At 34.5% G+C, this 20,095-nt stretch overlaps 1 protein-coding gene across 4 annotated transcripts in view; it reads right to left on the bottom strand.

Moving 5' to 3' along the window:
• LOC148942556 (uncharacterized) overlaps positions 1-20,095 on the bottom strand; it is a 104,969-nt gene that overhangs the window by 7,256 nt on the left and 77,618 nt on the right. For 3 of the 4 annotated variants that reach the window (XM_089102629.1, XM_089102627.1, XM_089102630.1), the window contains exons 7-8: positions 14,066-14,152; positions 6,268-6,421 (exon numbers count right to left, since the gene is read on the bottom strand). In XM_089102629.1, the coding sequence (XP_088958755.1) occupies positions 6,268-6,421; positions 14,066-14,152 (241 nt within the window). The remainder of the gene's footprint in view (positions 1-6,267; positions 6,422-14,065; positions 14,153-20,095) is intronic. The other variant, XM_089102631.1, reaches the window with a different exon arrangement.

Here is a 20,095-nt window from a genome sequence, read left to right on the forward strand (position 1 = left end):
ATGATAATAATATAATATAAATAGGAATATAAAATTAAAAATGGAGCCTTAAAACTTTAAAAGGAAAGAGGCAGGAATTGTAGACACAGATAAATGGCACAAATTGTAGCCAACAACAAGCAGATAATGACATAGCTATGGATGAACATATATTATTTTTTTAAATGAAATTTTTTAAATAACGCTCGTGCAGCACGCTAATAACGTACATAACGCAAATAAAGCTCATAAGTATTTTAACCCAGTGTATGCTAATATTTTTTATTTTTGACACCTTTTGATAATTCAAAATAATTTTCATGTCAAAGAGTGGCCATGTAAAATTACATTATTTTTTTTGAGAAATGCAAAAAGTGCCAATGACTTTTTTCTTTTTTAAATTCGATAAAATAAAAGTTTAAAATAGGGATAAAATCCTTTTTAATAGACAGTGTATAATAAATTTCATAAAAAATACCAGACATTTCGGTCACATATACAGTGACCGTCATCAGTAGTAAAACTACTGTTTTACTACTGATGACGGTCACTGTATATGTGACCGAAATCTCTGGTATTTTTTTGTGAAATTTATTATACACTGTCTATTAAAAAGGATTTTATCCCTATTTTGAACTTTTATTTTATCGTCATGGAAAGGCAGTGTGGTCTCCGAAATTATCTACTTTTTTAAATTGGGTGTCAAGGGCTGGTTTATCTTATATAGAAATGTCAATATAAAAGTAAAACTTTTCATTCTATGCAGTCTAGGTCTATCACCCCTGCCCGTCTGAAGTATCCCTGAGATCAGGCGGGTTGAATCCCCCTCCACATTATTCTGAAGTACAACGGGAAGTTGCCCTTGAAAGTTGCCCTTGAAGCCCAATTTAAAAAAGTAGATAATTTCGGAGACCACACTGCCTTTCCATGACGAAGTTGCCCTTGAAGTTGCCCTTGAAGAAAAGCCCTTGACACCCAATTTAAAAAAGTAGATAATTTCGGAGACCACACTGCCTTTCCATGACGATAAAACTGTCTATAGGAATTTATTGTCCTAAATGTTCGAACTTCCCGTTGTACTTCAGAATAATGTGGAGGGGGATTCAACCCGCCTGATCTCAGGGATACTTCAGACGGGCAGGGGTGATAGACCTAGACTGCATAGAATGAAAAGTTTTACTTTTATATTGACATTTCTATATAAGATAAACCAGTCCTTGACACCCAATTTAAAAAGTAGATAATTTCGGAGACCACACTGCCTTTCCATGACGATAAAATAAAAGTTCAAAATAGGGATAAAATCCTTTTTAGTAGACAGTATATAATAAATTCCACAAAAAATACCAGACATTTCGGTCACATATACAGTGACCGTCATCAGTAGTAAAACTACTGTTTTACTACTGATGACGGTCACTGTATATGTGACCGAAATATCTGGTATTTTTTTGTGAAATTTATTATACACTGTCTATTAAAAAGGATTTTATCCCTATTTTGAACTATTATTTTATCGTCATGGAAAGGCAGTGTGGTCTCCGAAATTATCTACTTTTTTAAATTGGGTGTCAAGGGCTGGTTTATCTTATATAGAAATGTCAATATAAAAGTAAAACTTTTCATTCTATGCAGTCTAGGTCTATCACCCCTGCCCGTCTGAAGTATCCCTGAGATCAGGCGGGTTGAATCCCCCTCCACATTATTCTGAAGTACAACGGGAAGTTCGAACATTTAGGACAATAAATTCAAATTTAGTCCCCTTCCCTCCATTAAAGACCCAACGACAAAGACCCCAATAGCTGGTTCAGGATTATGCAACGAAGTTTATCTATTAATATCTATGATTAATAAACATTGCAAGAGGACAATACTATCCATCTGAATAGAGAGAGTTTTGGCAATAAAGATGCTACATCCCCTTGTAGCTGCGGATCCGTAACTTAACTCCCTGCAAAGTACATTCAAAGCAAAATTGTGACTTTTTCTAAATTTGGAATAAATTTAACTTATATTTCTATCAATTTATTTTGTAATGGAAGTGTAAACCATATTTTTTAACATAAAAATATACTGATTCAGACAAGATAGTAAAGGGGTTGTAGGTTCAAAGTTGCCCTCTGATTATCCGCCGAGGATAGCATTCAAATTAAGGAATTCATCACAGTTCTTAACCACGAAAATAAGTGCATTAATAATGCTCCTTTTATTAGCTTGAATTTTCACCTTTTTCCTGTATCTTTTTCTTATGTTTCATCTTATCTAATTTAGGATTTTATTGTATCTGTGCCCTAATACCCTTAGTCCTTTTTCTTGTATTACAAATTTCCTTTCAGATGAGTTCGTTTTCCTTATACTCACTTTTTTCATTTCTTGTTATTTTCACTTAAGGTAAAATTCTTTACCCTCGTTTTCTTATACTTGCCTGTTCAAGTGTTATCTATTGTTTGAATATATTTACTGCTTTTCACATGAAATTGGTCTGACAAGCTTTTGAGATAACACTAATTTCCATATCAAAGAAAACTATGTAATTTTTGAGAAAGCATTTTCTTTAGATTGGGGAGGAATTTCCTATTTATGATAAATAAGTACTAAATATAGAACAAATGCGGCGATGCAGCCCCCAGACCCCTCCATACATGACTAAAAAAATAGCCGAGATTTCACCCGGGGGCCGTCTTTTTTGCTGTTGTTAAGATCACACTGTCGAGAATAGCGACGATACAGCACCGCATTCTGCATTTTATTTATTTACTTTTTAGACGTGCGAAACGGTAGAAATTTACTTTCACCGCTTGGTTTAATTTCATTTTTGCTTTTTTTTAACATTTTCTTGTATTTTTTTTTTCTCCTTCCCTTTTTCCTATATTTACTTTTTAAATGTACAAGACGATAGAAACTTACTTTCGATGTATTTTTTATTACTTTCGAAGTATTTTACTTTCGATGTATATCATTTCATTCTTGGTTTTCACCTCTAGGTCTCGTTTCACAGTTGTCCTTTTTTACATTTATTTTTGAAAGGTGTTTTTCTTTGTCCTTTTTTCATACTATTTGGTTTTTAAATATATGAAACAGTAGAAATATGGTTTCACCGTTTGGCCTCATTTCATCTTTGATTTTTGAAGTTTTTTTTTAGCGCACTTTTTCCCAATATTTATTTTTTTAAAGGTGCAAAAAAGCGGGAATTACTTTAGTAATCCTTCTCATTTCGTAATTATTTTTTCCAGTTTTTTGATCTTGTGCTTTTCTGTCTCCTTTTTTACCGATCAAGTTTATTTACTAAAGCATTTTTGTTGTTTGCTTCTTTAGTTTATTATTTTTTTTACCGGGCATTTTGGTTGAATGACTAATCATGAAACTTCTAAATTATTGAGATCATTATTAATATTATTATTATGTAACAACATAAAAGAATGTATTCTGTGATACTAGATGTCATCTGAGTAGTTTTTGATTAACCTTTCTGTTTATAATTGCCAAGAAAGATTTAGAAAGTCGTGTACTTCTTGGTTATTTATTTCAAGGTAACCAATATGAGCTTTCAGATTTTTGCTTGCTATGGTAGCATAAGATAAGATAAAATTTATTCTTTATTAAATACACATACAATGGTACATGTTATTATTCCCCCAAAGGCTCATTGGCATGCAAAGAAGGGGGAAGACAAATGAGTTACTTACTCAGAGATGAAAAACAAAACAAAATTTAAAATGATCACAGACATAAGGGCAAAAGGAGAACAAAAGAAAATATGGATAAAATAAAACAATGGGGAAAAATAGAATAAATAAACTAAATTAATTAAGTAGATTAAATAGACTAACAAAAATAATAAATATTGAAAGCTTCTTCGTTTACCGCTGCTGTTTTCCCAAATGATTGCAACTAACCAGAGGTCCTAGAAAGTTATACTCTTTATTTTGAATTTCAAATATATTATTTTCGTTTTCATAGCTAGAAATGAAAGGCACTGTTCTGCATATATCAAATCGTAATTTCGAAATAGAAACTGTCTAACGGTCTGTTTCATCCGTTTACTCAGGATTGCACTTTCAATGGTAGTTCGATTCTGTCGTATTAATTTCGTTGTACTTTTTTCTTTTTTTTAATTGCAATTGTGTTGTTTCTTATTAGAAATGTCAATTCCAACTGCCAGGGCTTGTTCTAGATACACTTCGCTCAATAAACTTTTTTTAAACAATTTAAAAAGAGCAATAAAAAATAAAAAGAAGTCTAAAAAAGCAAAAAAAAAAAAATCAAGTCCTATTAATATCCTCCTCTCACTTCTGTGTACCAGTTTGTTCGCAATTTTTCCTTCTTTATTTTATTATTGTACAAGCTTTCACTATAACTTTAACTTGTTCGTCCATAAGGGAGTTGGGGTCCTTAACCCGCATAACCCCTCATTCGTTTCGTCCGTGATGGGTATAACATTGAACAAGTTACTTGGCCTCTTTATTTATTTAAGCTACATATGAATCAAAATAAGTCTCTTAAATATTCTGTTTAATTTTTAACCTCTTTCCGTAGCCCAATGCCAAGGAAAGGGATTACGGTTAGCATAGAGAAAAAAATTAACAAAAAAGTGTCATTATTCAAAATGCAATCATTTTTCAAGCTATACCCACTCAGAGAACAGCTTCACTTTCCATTCCAATCAGTATTACATAGTCTATTAATTCGACAATGATGTGATAATTTTCAAGAATTCAAATAGCTTTTTCAGTACTTGATAAGGGAAGGGGGCAAGAAGTTTGAGGGGGAAGGGGCAAGAAGTTTGAGGGGGGAAGGGGGAAGGGGCGTGATAAGGGAAGGGGACACAACTAACTTTTTATGGACAGGTAATCCATATTAAAACTAATGTTCTCAAAACCCTTATTAAACCTAAATATACTATGGGCTAAACAACCACACTTCAGACAAACTCTCTTTGATATATTAAAGAAAGAAACGTATTCAAACTTATAAAACATACAAGAATCAGCTTAAATACCAAATTCTGAAAATCTCTGAAAGTTTCACTGGCCTAGCTCAAGAACTTATCTTTGAAATATTATAGAAATTATTTCAGAAGTCTATTGCTTACCCCAAAAACAGAAAACCACGTAATTTGAATTAATAGATCAGTTGATTTCTTGTAAAGCCTCATTAAGCTGATATTTTCCAGATACTTGATTCTGATGATTTCTGAATTTGTTTTTCACACTCGGAGACCAGTTTGAGCTTTCAGTCTTGTCAGCGTTTAATTTACTTTTAAAGATTATTATTTTCCTTTTCATCATTTCATACTCATGTTCTTCTTAGATATTTAAGCAGAAATTTATCACATGTTACCATCGTTACCACATAAAATATATATGTTACCATATGTCCTCACCAATTACTATACTACAAGAAGCTGGTTAGAATTTTGATGATCTTCTAGTTAGAATTTTACCGAATTTTACTTTTTTGTACGACGGTTTGTACTTTTTTTTTTAAATACATATTTTTAGAAAGAGTCAGATATTTTATAAGAAGCTAGAAATCTTTACAGAACGGATGCCAAAAGCTTTGATGCACCACCCACACGTCTACTGGACAAAAGTAACCTAAACTTGTATTTTTTCCAATTTTTATTTCCCCCCCCCATCTAAGAGAGAGCTCTGATCTGACTCTAAACTGAAACTAAAAAAAAATTATGCTATTGTTTCTCAATTTTTCCAGATAGAAAAATTGAATATGAAAAAATCACGGGGAGAACGTTCTCCTATTCCCTATGTACAGGCAAGATGCCTTTCATGAACTTGAATCCAGGCAATAGCTTTCAGCCTTGAAAAACAATTCCCCCTCCCCCAAAAAGATGGGAAATCCTTATGAAAATAAAAAGTGAAAAAGCCACTGGATTCTTCTCTAGCAAGAACCTAGTAAAGAGTGAACCAAGAAAAACAAATAGTCAGGAACTAAAAAATTTATCAGTTTTAAGTCATTAGTTTTTTGATTATTAGTTTGCTAACAAATAAGTTATAATCAAGTTATAATAAGTAAAAGTAATAATCAGATGTATTCAGTATAATTAACTAATTAAAATTTCCCGTTCTTCGCTGGAAAGGAGCGAAGAGTAGATTCTTGAAAAAACGAAGAGGGGAGGGAGGAGAACCGCTAGCAGCTGGACAGACCGTAGGGGGTTTGGAGCTACGATAAGTGGTTAGCAGTAGTAGTACTAATTCAAGCTAATGAATTAACCAACCATCTAATTACATAATCTAATTAAGTAAATTTAACAATGTTCAAGTCGCTTACAGAAGACTTATTATTTCGATTTGCTGATTGTCTTCTTGTAGCAGCCGAGGGCCTTCTTTGGCTATCAGTACTTGGACTAGGACTGGGCAAATCTGAGGTAGAAGTACCTGCTCGTCGCTCCTCTTCCTGCTGAAGCTGATAGGCTAACTGCTCACTGCAAATGGACAAAAAAATAATAATAATAAAACTTTCTTCTCAGCAAGATTACAAAACCATCGACTAAACCTTTGGGGATTTCCTGGTGAAAAAGGTCGAAGCTGAGACTTAAATAGGATAACATGGAAGTAAAATGTTTTCCAGTTTACAGAGTACCAGCAACCAGTGTTTCCACTTTTCTATAGAGGGGAATGGGGAGGGGTGTCAAAATATTAAAACAAAATATATTTTTCGCCAAAATTATTTAAATAATTTAGGGGGTTCAAGCATCTCCAAAGCGACCGTGGAAAAAGTGGGGTAGCATAGTAGCAATGCTACTTGGCAGTTTTGGCCACTTTTTCCATACGTGCTCCAGAGGTCTATTGCGTGGCAAAATATGCCACGACTTGATATTCCGGATAACTTGAAATTTTGTAATTTAGTTTTCAATTCAGAATAAAAAAAATTCCGAAATTTCAACAAATTTGTGAGCCTTAAAATGAGTATTTATGTAACTATTTTGACATTTTTAGATTTTATTCCTTTAACGACAATTTGTTCTCGTGGTTTCAAATGTGCCTTTTTTATTTTTTACCCGAAAGATAGATTTCGGTAAAGATTGTTTTACAATATTGTATTTTTGCTTGTGTTGTGCCGAGGACGACCCTTGGACATAGGGCCGAAATGTTTACTGAATTGAATTCCACTGTCTTGAGAAAATTTTCCCTATTGTTTTCTAATCGAGTTTCTTTGTTTGTGAAAGATTAAACACTAAATTAGATAGCAAGGCCGTATCCAGGAGGGGGGTCTGACCCCAACCCCCCGAAATTTTTGTCTGACTCGTAAAACGCAAGAGATTTCGGTAAAAATCGTTTTACAATTTTGTATTTTTGCTTGTGTTGTGCCGAGGACGACCATTGGTCATAGGGCCAAAATATTCACTGAATTGAATTCCACTGTCTTGAGAAAATTTTCCCTATTGTTTTCTAAGCGAGTTTCTTTGTTTGTGAAAGATTAAACACTAAATTAGATAGCAAGGCCGTATCCAGGAGGGGGGTCTGACCCCAACAGCCCTAAATTTTTGTTTTTAAATAGCCAACATTTAAAAACATTACAATACTTAAAAACTAAATTAGATAGCAAGGCCGTATCCAGGAGAGGGGTCTGACCCCAACCCCCCGAAATTTTTGTCTGACTCGTAAAACGCAAGAGAATGGATATAAACAAACTTTTTATGCGTTTTGAGGGTTTCATAACTATGGGAAAATTCATCAAATTGAGACAAGAGATCGGACCATAAAGGCCCATTGCCTTTCAATGGGCTGAAGAATTACAAAGCGCCAAAAGATAAATGTAACCGCCGTATCGTAGTGTACAAGTATTTGATTCTCTTGGCATACGTTACTAATGCGGCATGTGTAGTTGAGAGTTGTAAGTCTATATATAATGTGTTTATGACTTTGTTATCCATATATTGTTTATTATATCTATTAATTATTGTTTATCCATATATTCTTTATTTGTAAATATACATATAATTTGTTTGACTTTGTTATCCATATATTGTTTATTTGTAAGTCTATATATAAACTATTTATAACTTTGTTTTCATATATTGTTTATTATATCTACAAATTATTGTTTATCCATATTAATTAAAAAAAACTTTCCGAAAAATAAGTTTTTCTAAGAAAAGTAAAGGCCATTTTAAACTTAAGCTCAGGAGATACAAATACCTGTTAAAATTCAAACTCAAAACGACCAGAAATTACTATTAAAGAATAAATCATACCCAAAACGAACAGAAATTAAATAAACAATCATAGCAAAAAACATACAACAAGTAATAATATAAATGAATAAATAGATCTTAAAGCGAGTAATGCTTAGATTGAATATGAAAATCAAGCTTAAAACGAAAACAAATATTTTGCTATTAAAGTTTAAATAAAACTTAAAACGAACAGAAATTAAATAAACAATCAATGCGATCAAACATACAATATATATTAATGTAAATGAATAAATAAATCTTAAAACGAGGGAAACTTAAATTGAATATGCAAATCAAGTTTGAATCGAATAAAAATAACTACAAACAAGAGTTTGGGTATCGTCTCTCTGCGGAAGCCTAAAACCTACTGCGTCATTGGCGCTTTACTGAAAACAATTCCTTGAAATATTTTCACTTTTGTAACTTCAAGCAATCATAAATTAATCAAGATTTTAGGGAATAAATATCAGCATATGTATATTAAATTGACAATGCACAATTTTTTTCTCAGTAAACTCATTTGAATTTTTTTTTCAGTAAAGCACAAATTATATTCTGGCTTTTAGAAAGCATAGGGGTTTTGAACCCCTACTCACATTAATTTATGCTCCTTTTGAGTTTGACTCTAATATTTGTTTTAATATTTTTTCGTTTTGGATTTCATTTATTTATTGATACTGATTTGGGGTAGTTGTATGCCTTGTAGATTATATGATAGTCTAGACGTCAGGTGTTGAAAATGTGAACCATACCACGACGGAATGGGGCTGCTACGAGAATTAGACTACCCTCCACCTCCTAAATTGACCATGCGAATTTAAAAATACCAATGGCACTTGCTTGTGAGTGGAGGAACACTCCGAAACTTGACATTTATTATATTTTGGTGTTTCATGCAATAAAATGCATGTTCCAAAAAGTTTGAGGTGCAGATTTCTGCTCAAATAGAAATGCCTAGAAGCCATAGAATGCTTTCATAACAAACTAACACAATTAGTTACAAAAAATGGCAGAATTATAAAAAACGGTAAAACTGCATGAGTCTTGAACGGTCTTGGAAAGTATAAACAAAATCAAATTGAATATTAGATATATAATGATATTAATTGTTGAACGATCCATCAGTTCAAGATTTTTTTTTTCACTAATTGTTATTTTCATTTTCAATGCTGTAAGAACTGGAAAGTAATAAATTTGTAATATACGAGTAATTCGTTTTCAGTGAAGCACCAATGACGCAGAAGGCTTTAGGTTTTTAGAGTTAAAGAAGGGGGCAGTATCCAAATTTTGCTTGTAGTGAAACTATATTTGTCTTGACCAATCTTGAAAAGAACTAATAAATTAAATTGAATATTTGATGCATGATGATATTAATTGCTGAAAGCTCATCAGTTCAAAATTTTTAATATTTATTTTCAATATTAAGTACAAAAAAAAAAATTTGTAATATAATTCGTCTTCAGTAAAGCGCCAATGACGCAGTAGGTCTTCGGCTTCTGCAGTGATATGATACCCAAACTCTTGTTTGTAGCTATTTTTATTCGATTCAAACTTGATTTGCATATTCAATTTAAGTTTCACTCCTTTTAAGATTTATTTATTCATTTACATTAATATATATTGTATGTTTGTTCACATTGATTGTTTATTTAATTTCGTTTCGTTTTAAGTTTAATTTATACTTTAATAGGAAAATATTTATTTTCATTTTAAGCTTGATTTTCATAATCAGTCTAAGCATTGCTCTTTTTGACATTTATTTCTTCATTTATATTAGAACCTGTTGTATGTTTTTGCTATGATTGTTTATTTAATTTCTTTTCGTTTTGGGTTTCATTTACTCTTTAATTGTAATTTATGGTCGTGTTTTGTTTTAATTTTAAAAGGTATTTGTATCTGCTGAGCTTAAGTTTAAAATGGCCTTTACTTTTTTTTTAAAAAATTATTTTTCGGAAATTTTTTTTTTAATTAATTTTTGTTAGTTTTTGATTGCAAAAAGTTTCAAGTTTTTATGGCATGGGGGGGGGGGTGCTCACTGTCCGCTTATTCTTGAATTTAAAAAACGGATCTAGAACTTTCAATTTAAATCGAATGAGGCTTTTTTCAAAGTCAATACGATTACCTCTTTGATCAAAACCTTATATATGAACAATAGACAGCTTGCATAACTTGTGGACAGCGATTGATAACAATGAATGGATTGTAAAAATAGCTCCAATAAGGGGGTTTAGACCGTTTCACTTGCTGACACAAAAAGGGATCACGACTGTTTGGAATTGACCTTAATAGGATTTTGTGTGCCAAAGCAATTTTGCATCTATCACAGAGTAAGTATTTTAACCTTATAATTGGATAATTGTGATAGATTTCCTATGTGTTCTTCCCATACGAAACCCCTTCCCATAAGTTATAAACCCCCCCCCCCTTAATAAGTTATGCCCTAGGGCATAACTTACAACGCCTACCCCTGGGCCCTGGTGGGCTGTGTCGACACCGGAGTTTTTTTTTGTTATCAGAACTTTGAACTATTTTAACAAAATGTCTATCTCAAAATATGTATCTGATGCATTTAGGGCGTGGAGGAGGGAGAGGGGCCAGTTGCCCTTCAATTTTTTATTAATCTCAAAAAGTGAACAAGAACTTTCAATTTTCAATCAAATGAGTCCTCTCTAAAGTTTATACGAGCATCCCTTCCATAAGAAACAATATAGAGGATTGGGAAAATCCTTAAATTATATCCTTTGCCCTGAGGGCTTTGGGGGAGTTGTAATCCTCAAAGACCTAATTTCCAGAACTTAAGACTACGTTTAATAAAATGGCTGTCTTAAAATTTTGATTGGATGTGTTTGGGGAAAAGGTGGGCGTAAGGGGACGATTAGTTGCCCTCAAATCACTTTCGACTATTACAAAGGGCACTAGCCCTCGGAATTTCCAATCGAATGAGCCTTTTTTGAAGTTTCTACGACACCGCCTTCTATAAAAAACCTTATATTCCCCCAGGGCATAACTTAAGACCCTTGCACTGAGGGTTGTGGGGGAGTGTCCTCCTCAAAAATATATTTTCTATATGGAAATAAACGACGCTGAACAAAATGACCATCTCAAAATTTGAATTGGATGTGTGTTGGGGAATGATGGGCTTGGGGGGGGAGGGCTAGTTGCCCTCCAATCACTTTCGACCATTAAAAAGGGCACTATCCCTTTGAATTTCCAATTGAATGTCCCTGTTTTCAAGTTTCTACGATAACGCCTTCTATAAAAACTTTATATGCCCCCAGGGCATAACTTAAAACCCTTGCCCTGAGGGTTGTGGGGGAGTGTCCTCCTCAAAAGCTTATTTTCTATGAGGAAATCAACTACACTGAACAAAATGGCTATCTCAAAAGTTTGATTGGATGTGTTTGGGGGAATGAGGGGCGTGGGGCTAGCTGCCCTCCAATCACTGTCGACTATTAAAAAAGGCACTAGCCCTTTAATTTCCAATCGAATGAGCCTATTTTGAAGTTTCTACGACAACGCCTTCTATAAAAACCTTATATGCCCCCAGGGCATAACTTAAAACCCTTGCCCTGAGGGTTGTGGGGGAGTGTCCTCCTCAAAAATGTATTTTCAATCTTGAAATCAACTACGCTGAGCAAAAATGGCTATCTCAAAATTTTTGATTGGATGTGTTTGGAAGAATGGTGGGGGGAGGCGAGGAGCCCGCTCATAATTTTCGACTATTAAAAAAGGTACTAGCCCTTTTAGTTTCAAATCGAATGAGCCCATTTTGAAGCTTCTACGACAAAACCTAATATAAAAACTTTCTATGACCCTAGGGTCTAGAATAAAACCCTGCTCTGAGGGTTGTGGGGGATTGTCCTCCTCAAAAACATGTTTTCTATCTGAAAATAAACTACGCTGAGCAAAATTGCTAGCTCAAAATTTTGATTGGCTGTGTTTGGGGAATTGCGTGGCCTGGGGGGGGGGCTAGTTGCCCTCCAATCACTTTCGACTATTAAAAAGGGCACTATCCCTTTGAATTTCCAATCAAATGAGCCTTTTTTGGAGTTTCTATGAGAACACCTTCTATAAAAACCTTATATGCCCCCAGGGCATATCTTAAAACCCTTTCCCTGAAGGTTCTTGGGGAGTGTCCTCCTCAAAACATATTTTCTCTCTGGAAAACAACAATGCCGAACAAAAAGGTTATGTAAGAATTTTGTTTGGTTGCGTTTTGGGAATTGATTGGCTTGGGGGGGGGGCTAGTTGCCCTCCCATCACATTCGATTAATAAAAATGGTCCGAGCCCTTTGAATTTGCAATCGCATGAGCCATTTTTGTAGTTTCTACGAGAACACCTTCTATAAAAACCTTATATGCCCCCAGGGCATATCTTAAAACCCTTTCCCTGAAGGTTCTGGGGGAGTGTCCTCCTCAAAAACATATTTTCTATCTGGAAATCAACTACGCTGAACAAAATGGCTATCTCAAAATTTTGATTGGATGTGATTTGGGAAATGATGGGCGTGGGGGGGGGGGCTAGTTGCACTCCAATAACTTTCGACTCCTAAAAAGGACACTAGCCCTTTAATTTCAAATCGAATGAGCCTGTTTTGAAGTTTCTACGACAACGCCTTCTATAAAAACCTTATATGCCCCAGGGCATAACTTAAAACCCTTGCCCTGAGGGTTTTGGGGGAATGTTCTCCTCAAAAACATATTTTCTGTCTGGAAATCAACTACGCTGAACAAAATGGCTATCTGAAAATTTTAATAGGATGTGCTTAGGGAAATGATGGGCGTGGGGGGGGGAGGGGCTAGTTCCACTTCAATCACTTTCGACTATTAAAAAGGGCACTAGCCCTTTAATTTCCAATCGAATGAGCATGTTTTGAAGTTTCTACGACAACGCCTTCTATAAAAACCTTATACGCCCCCAGGGCATACCTCAAAACCCTTGCCCTGAGGGTTGTGGGGGAGTGTCCTCCTCAAAAATAAATTTTCTATCTGGAAATCAACTACGCTGAACAAAATGACTATCTCAAAATTTTTATTGGATGTGCTGGAGGGACTGATGGGCGTGGGGGGGCTAGTGGCCCTCCGATCACTTTTGACTATTAGGAAGGACAAAACAAATCTCGGCTTCCAATTGATTGGGCCCGCTGTGAAGTTTCTATGATGACTCCTGCCATATGAAGTGCCTCTGGGAAACAAATAATTATAATAAATAAATAATAAAACATTGAAGCCGTATGGCCTTTACTATAGGCAACGCTACAGCGTTGCTCTGATATTCTTTATTTGTAAATCTACACATTATGTGTTCATGACGTTGTTATCCATATATTATTTATTATATCCATAAATTATTGTTTATCCATATATCGTTTATTTTTAGGTCTATATATAATGTGTTTATGACTTTGTTAACCATATATTGTTTATTTTAGCACAGTGTACAATTATTCGATTTTTTTTTGTTCATTCTTTTGTTTCTCTTTTCCTCCGTTGCTTGCAGATTTTACTGTACGAAGGGGTTTCAAAAGATACTTATAATAATAACAGAAATCTAGAGAAAGCATATTTTTTTCTCTTTTTTTTACAAATGGATAAAAAAACATAGAATAGAAATCTTCATATAATACTAACACGATAAAACCGCATATAATACTAACAATATCAAAATAGGTCCCGACGCAAGGCTGTTGGATATACTGCCGAAATAGTCGCTTAGGTTGTAGTCACTGTCTTCCAAAAATCTTTCGTTATCTTTTTTGTTTTGTATAATGAAAAGGCAGTGTGGTCTTTATTTAAATCATTATTTAAATAATAATGATTTTGATTCAAATTATAATTAAATAACGATTTAAATAATAATTAACTTAATAAATAATTATTTAAACTTACTCGGTTAGTGGAGATTCTTTTTCAGAGAATACAGAAGCTTCTTGTACCTCTTCTGCTTCACGCTGAAGTCTAGCAGCAATTTCAAAGCTGTAACACAAATTAACCGCTACAATTTCGGTTAATAGGTTTTAAAAGCCTAAGCTTTTAAAAAAAAAAAAAAAAAAAAAAAAAAAAAAAAAATCAGAAACAAAAATAAACTGCGCGACAGGGGAAAGCTTTGTGTGTTGTGGCAAAACTAAATAAATAAATAAAAGCTATTTATTGATAACCACTAAAACAGCACCATTTTTCGTTATTTTTTCTTAAGATAAACATGACATTTGTATATTTTAATCTATACATACGAAACAGGACAAGGGGACTTCAGTATAAGAGTGATAAATTGCAAGAGGTCAGAAATAAGGGCAATGAATGAACTATAACAAGACAATTACAATAGAATACCTAACAAAACATCTGAGCAACAAAATAACACAAGTGTGTGTGAGAGAGAAAGATAGAGAGATAGAAAGAGAGAGAGAAAGTGATAAAAAGAGAGGAACGGAGATAGAGAGAAATACCAAGAAAATAAAATATAAATTCTTTACAGTATCAAAGACAAAAATTGAGCCATTCTTGGTCATAACAGTAAGTTCACACCTGATTTGTCTTTGAGAGAGTTCCTTTTGAGGCATACTCAGTCTGACCAATGGGACTCTCCATGGGAAGTATTGTGCGGTAAGTTTTCAACACTAGGTAAGGCTCTCCCCTCCTTCCTTACTGCATTTCCTCTATGCTGTTTTTTTATTATTTTCATTTTGGAGTCCTTGCATGTGTATTGGTTACCTTGAATCTACCAACTCATCCACGCAAGCAAACCAAATAATAGCTTTCTTGAAAAAAAAAACCATATATAACACCAAACATAAAAAATAAAAAATCCCTAACATAAAACCAGTAAAACCACAACTTCCCTTCTTCTGAAAATTTTAAATGTTTTCATAAAGCTTTTTATTAATAAGATTATTTTTTTTTGAAAATAGTTACCTATAATATGATTTACCATAAAAGTGCCTCTGTTTCAATGTAAAGAAAAAACAAACAAAAAAGGCAAACAATCGCTAGCACCAGCACCGCAAACCGCAAAAGGCATACCAATCGCTAGCACCGCAAAACTGGTTGGAAATATTTTGAGATTATCATCATACAATGATATTTCAAAAATTTGTCGTAGAAAAAGTACTAATACCAAGTTTGAAGATACTTCTAAATTCTATTAAAAAGCTGAAGATGAGAAAAAAACTCATTTCCTGAAAGCTTACATTGGCTTGTTTGGGCAAGGCTGAACTCGAAGCCCAGTTCACAATTGGGTATCTGGCAACAGGAACACTTAACTCTTGTTGAGATTGTGAATTTACACTTGCAAATATTTTGTTCGAGTTCATCCGAGGCAACGCTATAGCGTTGCCTATAGTAAAGGCCATACGGCTCCAATGTTTTATTATTATTATTTTTTTTTTTTTTCCCCAGAGGCACTTCATACGGAAGGGGTTGTCGTAGAAACTTCAAAGGGGGCGAATTTAATTGGAAATCTAGAGTTCTAGTGCCCTTTTTAAGAGTCAAAAGTGATCGGAGGGCAACTACCCTTCCCCATGCCTTTTTTTCCCCAAATACATCCGATAAAAATCTTGAGGTAGCCATTTTGTTAAAAATGGTTCAAAGATCATATAACAAAAACTCCGGGTCGACACAAGCCCCCAAGGCCCGGGGGCAGGCGTTGTAAGTTATGCCCTCGGCGCAAATATGGTCCTTATTGAAGGGATGCTCGTAAAAAAAACTTCAGAGAGGGCTAATTTAATTGGAAATTAAAAGTTCTAGTTCACTTTTTCAGAGTCAAAAGAGATCGGGGGCAACTAGCCACCCCCCTCACGCCCTTTTTCCCCAATTGCATCAGATAAAAATTTTGAGATAGCCATTTTGTTAAAATAATTCAAAGGTCAGATAACAAAATTCTGATGTCGACCCCCCCCCCCATATAAGGTTCTTATGGAAGTGATGCTCGTACAAACTTCAAAGAGGGATGACTTGATTGGAAATTGAAAGTTCTAGTCCACCTTTTATAAGTACAAAGGGGTGGGAGGGCAGCTAACACCCCCCCCCCACCCTTCCCCCGCCCTTTTCCCCCCAAATACATCAGAAAAAATTTTGAGATGGTCATTGTCTTAAAAATACTTCAAGGGTCAGATAACAAAACTTCCTGTGTTGACACAACCCTCCAGGCGTTGTAAGTTATGCCTTGGGACAGGCGTTGTAAGTTATGCCCTGGGGGCATATATGGTTCTCCTGGAAGGGATTCTCGTATCAACTTCAGAGAGGGCTCATTTGTTTGGAAAGCGAAAGTTCTAGTTCACGTTGTCAGTTATGCCCTGGGGGTATATATGGTTCCCAAATGCATCAGGTAATAATTTTTAGATAGTTATTTTGTTTAAAATAGTTAACTGATCGGATCACAATAACTCTGGTGTCAATACAAACCCCCAGGGCCCGAAGGAAGTCGTTGTAAGTTATGCCCTGGGGCCATATATGGCTCTTACGGAAAGGATGCTCGTAAAAACTTCAGAGGGCTCATTTGATTGGAAATTGAAAGTTCTAGTTCACTTTTTAAGAATTAAAGAAATCCGAGGGCAACTAGCCCCCCCCCACCCATCTTTTCCCCAAACCCATCCGATAAAAATTTTGAGATAACCATTTTTTTTAAATTAGTTGAAATATCAGATAACAAAAAAATATGGTGTTGATCCAAACCCCCAGGGCCCTGGGGCAGGCGTTATAAGTTATGCCCTAGGGGCATATATGGTTCTTATAGAGGGGATGCTTGTATATACTTCAGAGAGGGATAATTTGTGTGAACGTTCTTGTTTGCTTTTTAAGAGTCAAAAGAGATCGGAGGGCAACTAGCCTCACCCCCTCCACACCCTTTTTTGCCAAATGCATCAGATAAAATTTTTTAGATAGATATTTTGTTAAAAATAGTTAGAAGGTGAGATAACAAAAACTCTGGTGTCGACGAAACCCCCCACGGCCCAGGGGAGTCGTTGTAAGTTATGCCCTGGGAGCATATATATGTCTCTTATGGAATGGATGCTCGTATAAACTTCGGAGAGGGCCCATTTGATTGTAAAATCAAAGTTCTAGTTCACTTTTTAAGAATCAAGAGAGATCCAAGGGCAACTGCCCCCCCCACCCTCCGTTCCTCACGCCTGATTCCCCCAAACCCATTCGATAAAAATTTAAGATAACCATGTTTTTTTTAATAGTTCGAACATCTGATAACAAAAACTCTGGTGTCGACACGAACCCCCAGGGTCCGGGGGCAGGCGTTGTAAATTATGCCCTGGAGACATATATGGTTCTTATGGAAGGGATGCTCATATAAACTTCAGAGAGAGCTCATTTGATTGAAATTGAAAGTTGTAGTTCACTTTTTAAGAGTCAAAAGTGATCGGAGGGCAGCTAGCCGTTTCCCCCACACCCTTTTTTCCCCGAATGCATTAGATGGAAATTTTGACATAGCCATTATATCAAAAATTGTTCAAAGTTCAGATAACGAAAAATCCGGTCTCGACACAACCCCCCCGGGCCCGGGGGCCGTCGTTGTAAGTTATGCCATGGGGGCAAATATGGTTCTTATAGAAGGAATGAGCGTATAAACTTCAGAGAGGGCTCATTTGATTGGAAATTAAAAGTTCTAGCTCACTTTTTCGGAGTCAAAAGAGATCGGAGGGCAATTAGCCCCTTCTCCTCCACGCCCGTTTCTCCCAAACCCATCCGATACAAATTTTGAGATGGTCATTTTGTTAAAAATAGTACAAATATCAGATAATAAAACTCCCAAAATACAAGAATATAAAAATACAAAGTGATCAATAGGCAACTAGCCAACGCCCTACTTTTTCAAAGGGCATCCGGTCCAAATTTTGATATTGCAATTTTGTTCAAAAAAGTTCAAAGATCGAATAACCATGCTTCCAGGGTTGAACCTCCTGCCCCTAGCCGCGGGGAAATTGCTTTGAGTTACGGAACATGCTTATTGTTGCTTTGACCCTTTGTTTACTTCAATACGATTTAGTGATTTACGTGGCAACTTCGATTTACTGTGAAAGGGATGTAAGTTATGCAAGTTGCTTATTGTTACTGATAGTAGTTTTGATACTTTGATGAACATTTGACGTTGAAAAAAAAATTTGATTTTGAAATAAGGAATTATTAAAAACTTGAATATTTTTGCAATCAAAAACGAACAAAAATTAATTAAAAAAAAAAACTTTCCGTAAAAGAAGTTTATGAAAGAAAAGTAAAGGCCATTTTAAACTTAAACTGTGCGGATAAAAATACATGTTAAAATTCAAACGCAAAACGACCAGAAATTATTATTAAAGAATAAATGAAAACCAAAACGCACAGAAATTATATAAACAATCATAACAAAAAAACATACAACAAGTAATAATGTAAATGAATCAATAAATATTAAAGCGAGCAATGCTTAATTTGAATATACAAATCAAGCTTAAAACGAAAAAAATTATTTTGCTTTTAAAGTATATATATTTATTTATAACGCACATTCATCACAAGATAAATAGCAGAGCACAAAAAAAACAAAAAAAACAATAAATCACCAGTAACAATTAAACAACAAAAACATTAAATAAATAAAAATTAATAAAACAATCGAATCAAACCATGGTGAGGTGACAAACGCCTATACGCTGTTCCCGAAAGTCTTTCGTGCAAACCATTCAGCTTCTCGGTAATATTAGGAAGGTAAACCTTATTTATTATTTTTCGATTCCTATACAAAAGAGGAAGAAAGAGAAGATATTTACAAAAACGGAAATAGGCCACTCGAATATCACTAAAATCCTTATTCATAAAAATAGGATAGAGCCCAGAAAGGTAAGGAACAGAATGATCAGAAAAAGTAAATAAAGCTTTCCAAGGGCAATGCGATTATATTTGCCTCGATTGGCTATAATTTTTGAGTAACCAATCTGGATCTTTGCTTTGGCATCCCGGACAGAACACTCCCGAAGAGGGAGGATCTTTCAATGGAGGAAGTTTTCATGGGGGAAGGGACATTCTTTTGAAGGGGGTGCCGGATTTCCCAGCATTATTTAAAAAAAGATCAGAAATTATATATAAAAAATACGAGATTTTCAACTGAAAGTAAGGAGCAACATCAAAACTTAAGACGAACAGAAAATATTACGTAAATGATTGGGTTGACCCCCTAGTCAATACCTCGTTCTTTAAGCCAAAGACTTCTTAGTACTTTCATAAGAGCTATTTATTCTAATTAAAGGCCTTTGTGATTAAGGGGTCATTTTTAAAGAACTGGAACAAAATTCGAACTTCAGCGTAAAGAGCAAGGTATTGACTAGGGGGCGAACCCCCTAATATACGTATTAAAATTATATAAATATAGAAGTTCGTTACGTAAGCTAATTCGTAAGTTACGTATTTTTATTACTAATAAAAACGTTCGTAAATAAAATTAAACAAGTTTCGAGAAAGCCATTTAACCAAATAAAAGTACAATTAATATCCAAATTTTGTTTTAATTATTCATGTACGGTGAACCAAAATCAAAACCTGCATTAATTCAGAAACATTCAAAAATTAAATAAAAAAAGAAGTTCTATTAACTGAAAGTAAGAAGCGACGTTAAAACTTAAAACGAAAAGAAATTATTCCGTGTATGAAAGGGGCTGTCCCCTCCTAAACGCCTCACTCTTTACGCTAAAGTTTGACTTTCTCACAACTCTATCTTTTTTACACAGTAAAAAACTTTAGCGTAAAGAGCGAGACGCTGAGGAGGGGACATCCCCTTTCATATACGGAATAATTTCTGTCCGTTTTAAGTCTTAACTTCGCTCCTTACTTTCAGTTAAAAAAACTTAGTTTTTTTATTTAATCAATAAAATCCAAAACGAAGAGAAATTAAATAAACAGTCAATGCAAACAAACATACAATAGATACTGATATAA

This window comes from Artemia sp. Qi Xiang Cuo, chromosome 16, assembly GCF_049724085.1.
Source record: "Artemia sp. Qi Xiang Cuo chromosome 16, ASM4972408v1, whole genome shotgun sequence".
Classification (NCBI taxonomy): domain Eukaryota; kingdom Metazoa; phylum Arthropoda; class Branchiopoda; order Anostraca; family Artemiidae; genus Artemia; species Artemia sp. Qi Xiang Cuo.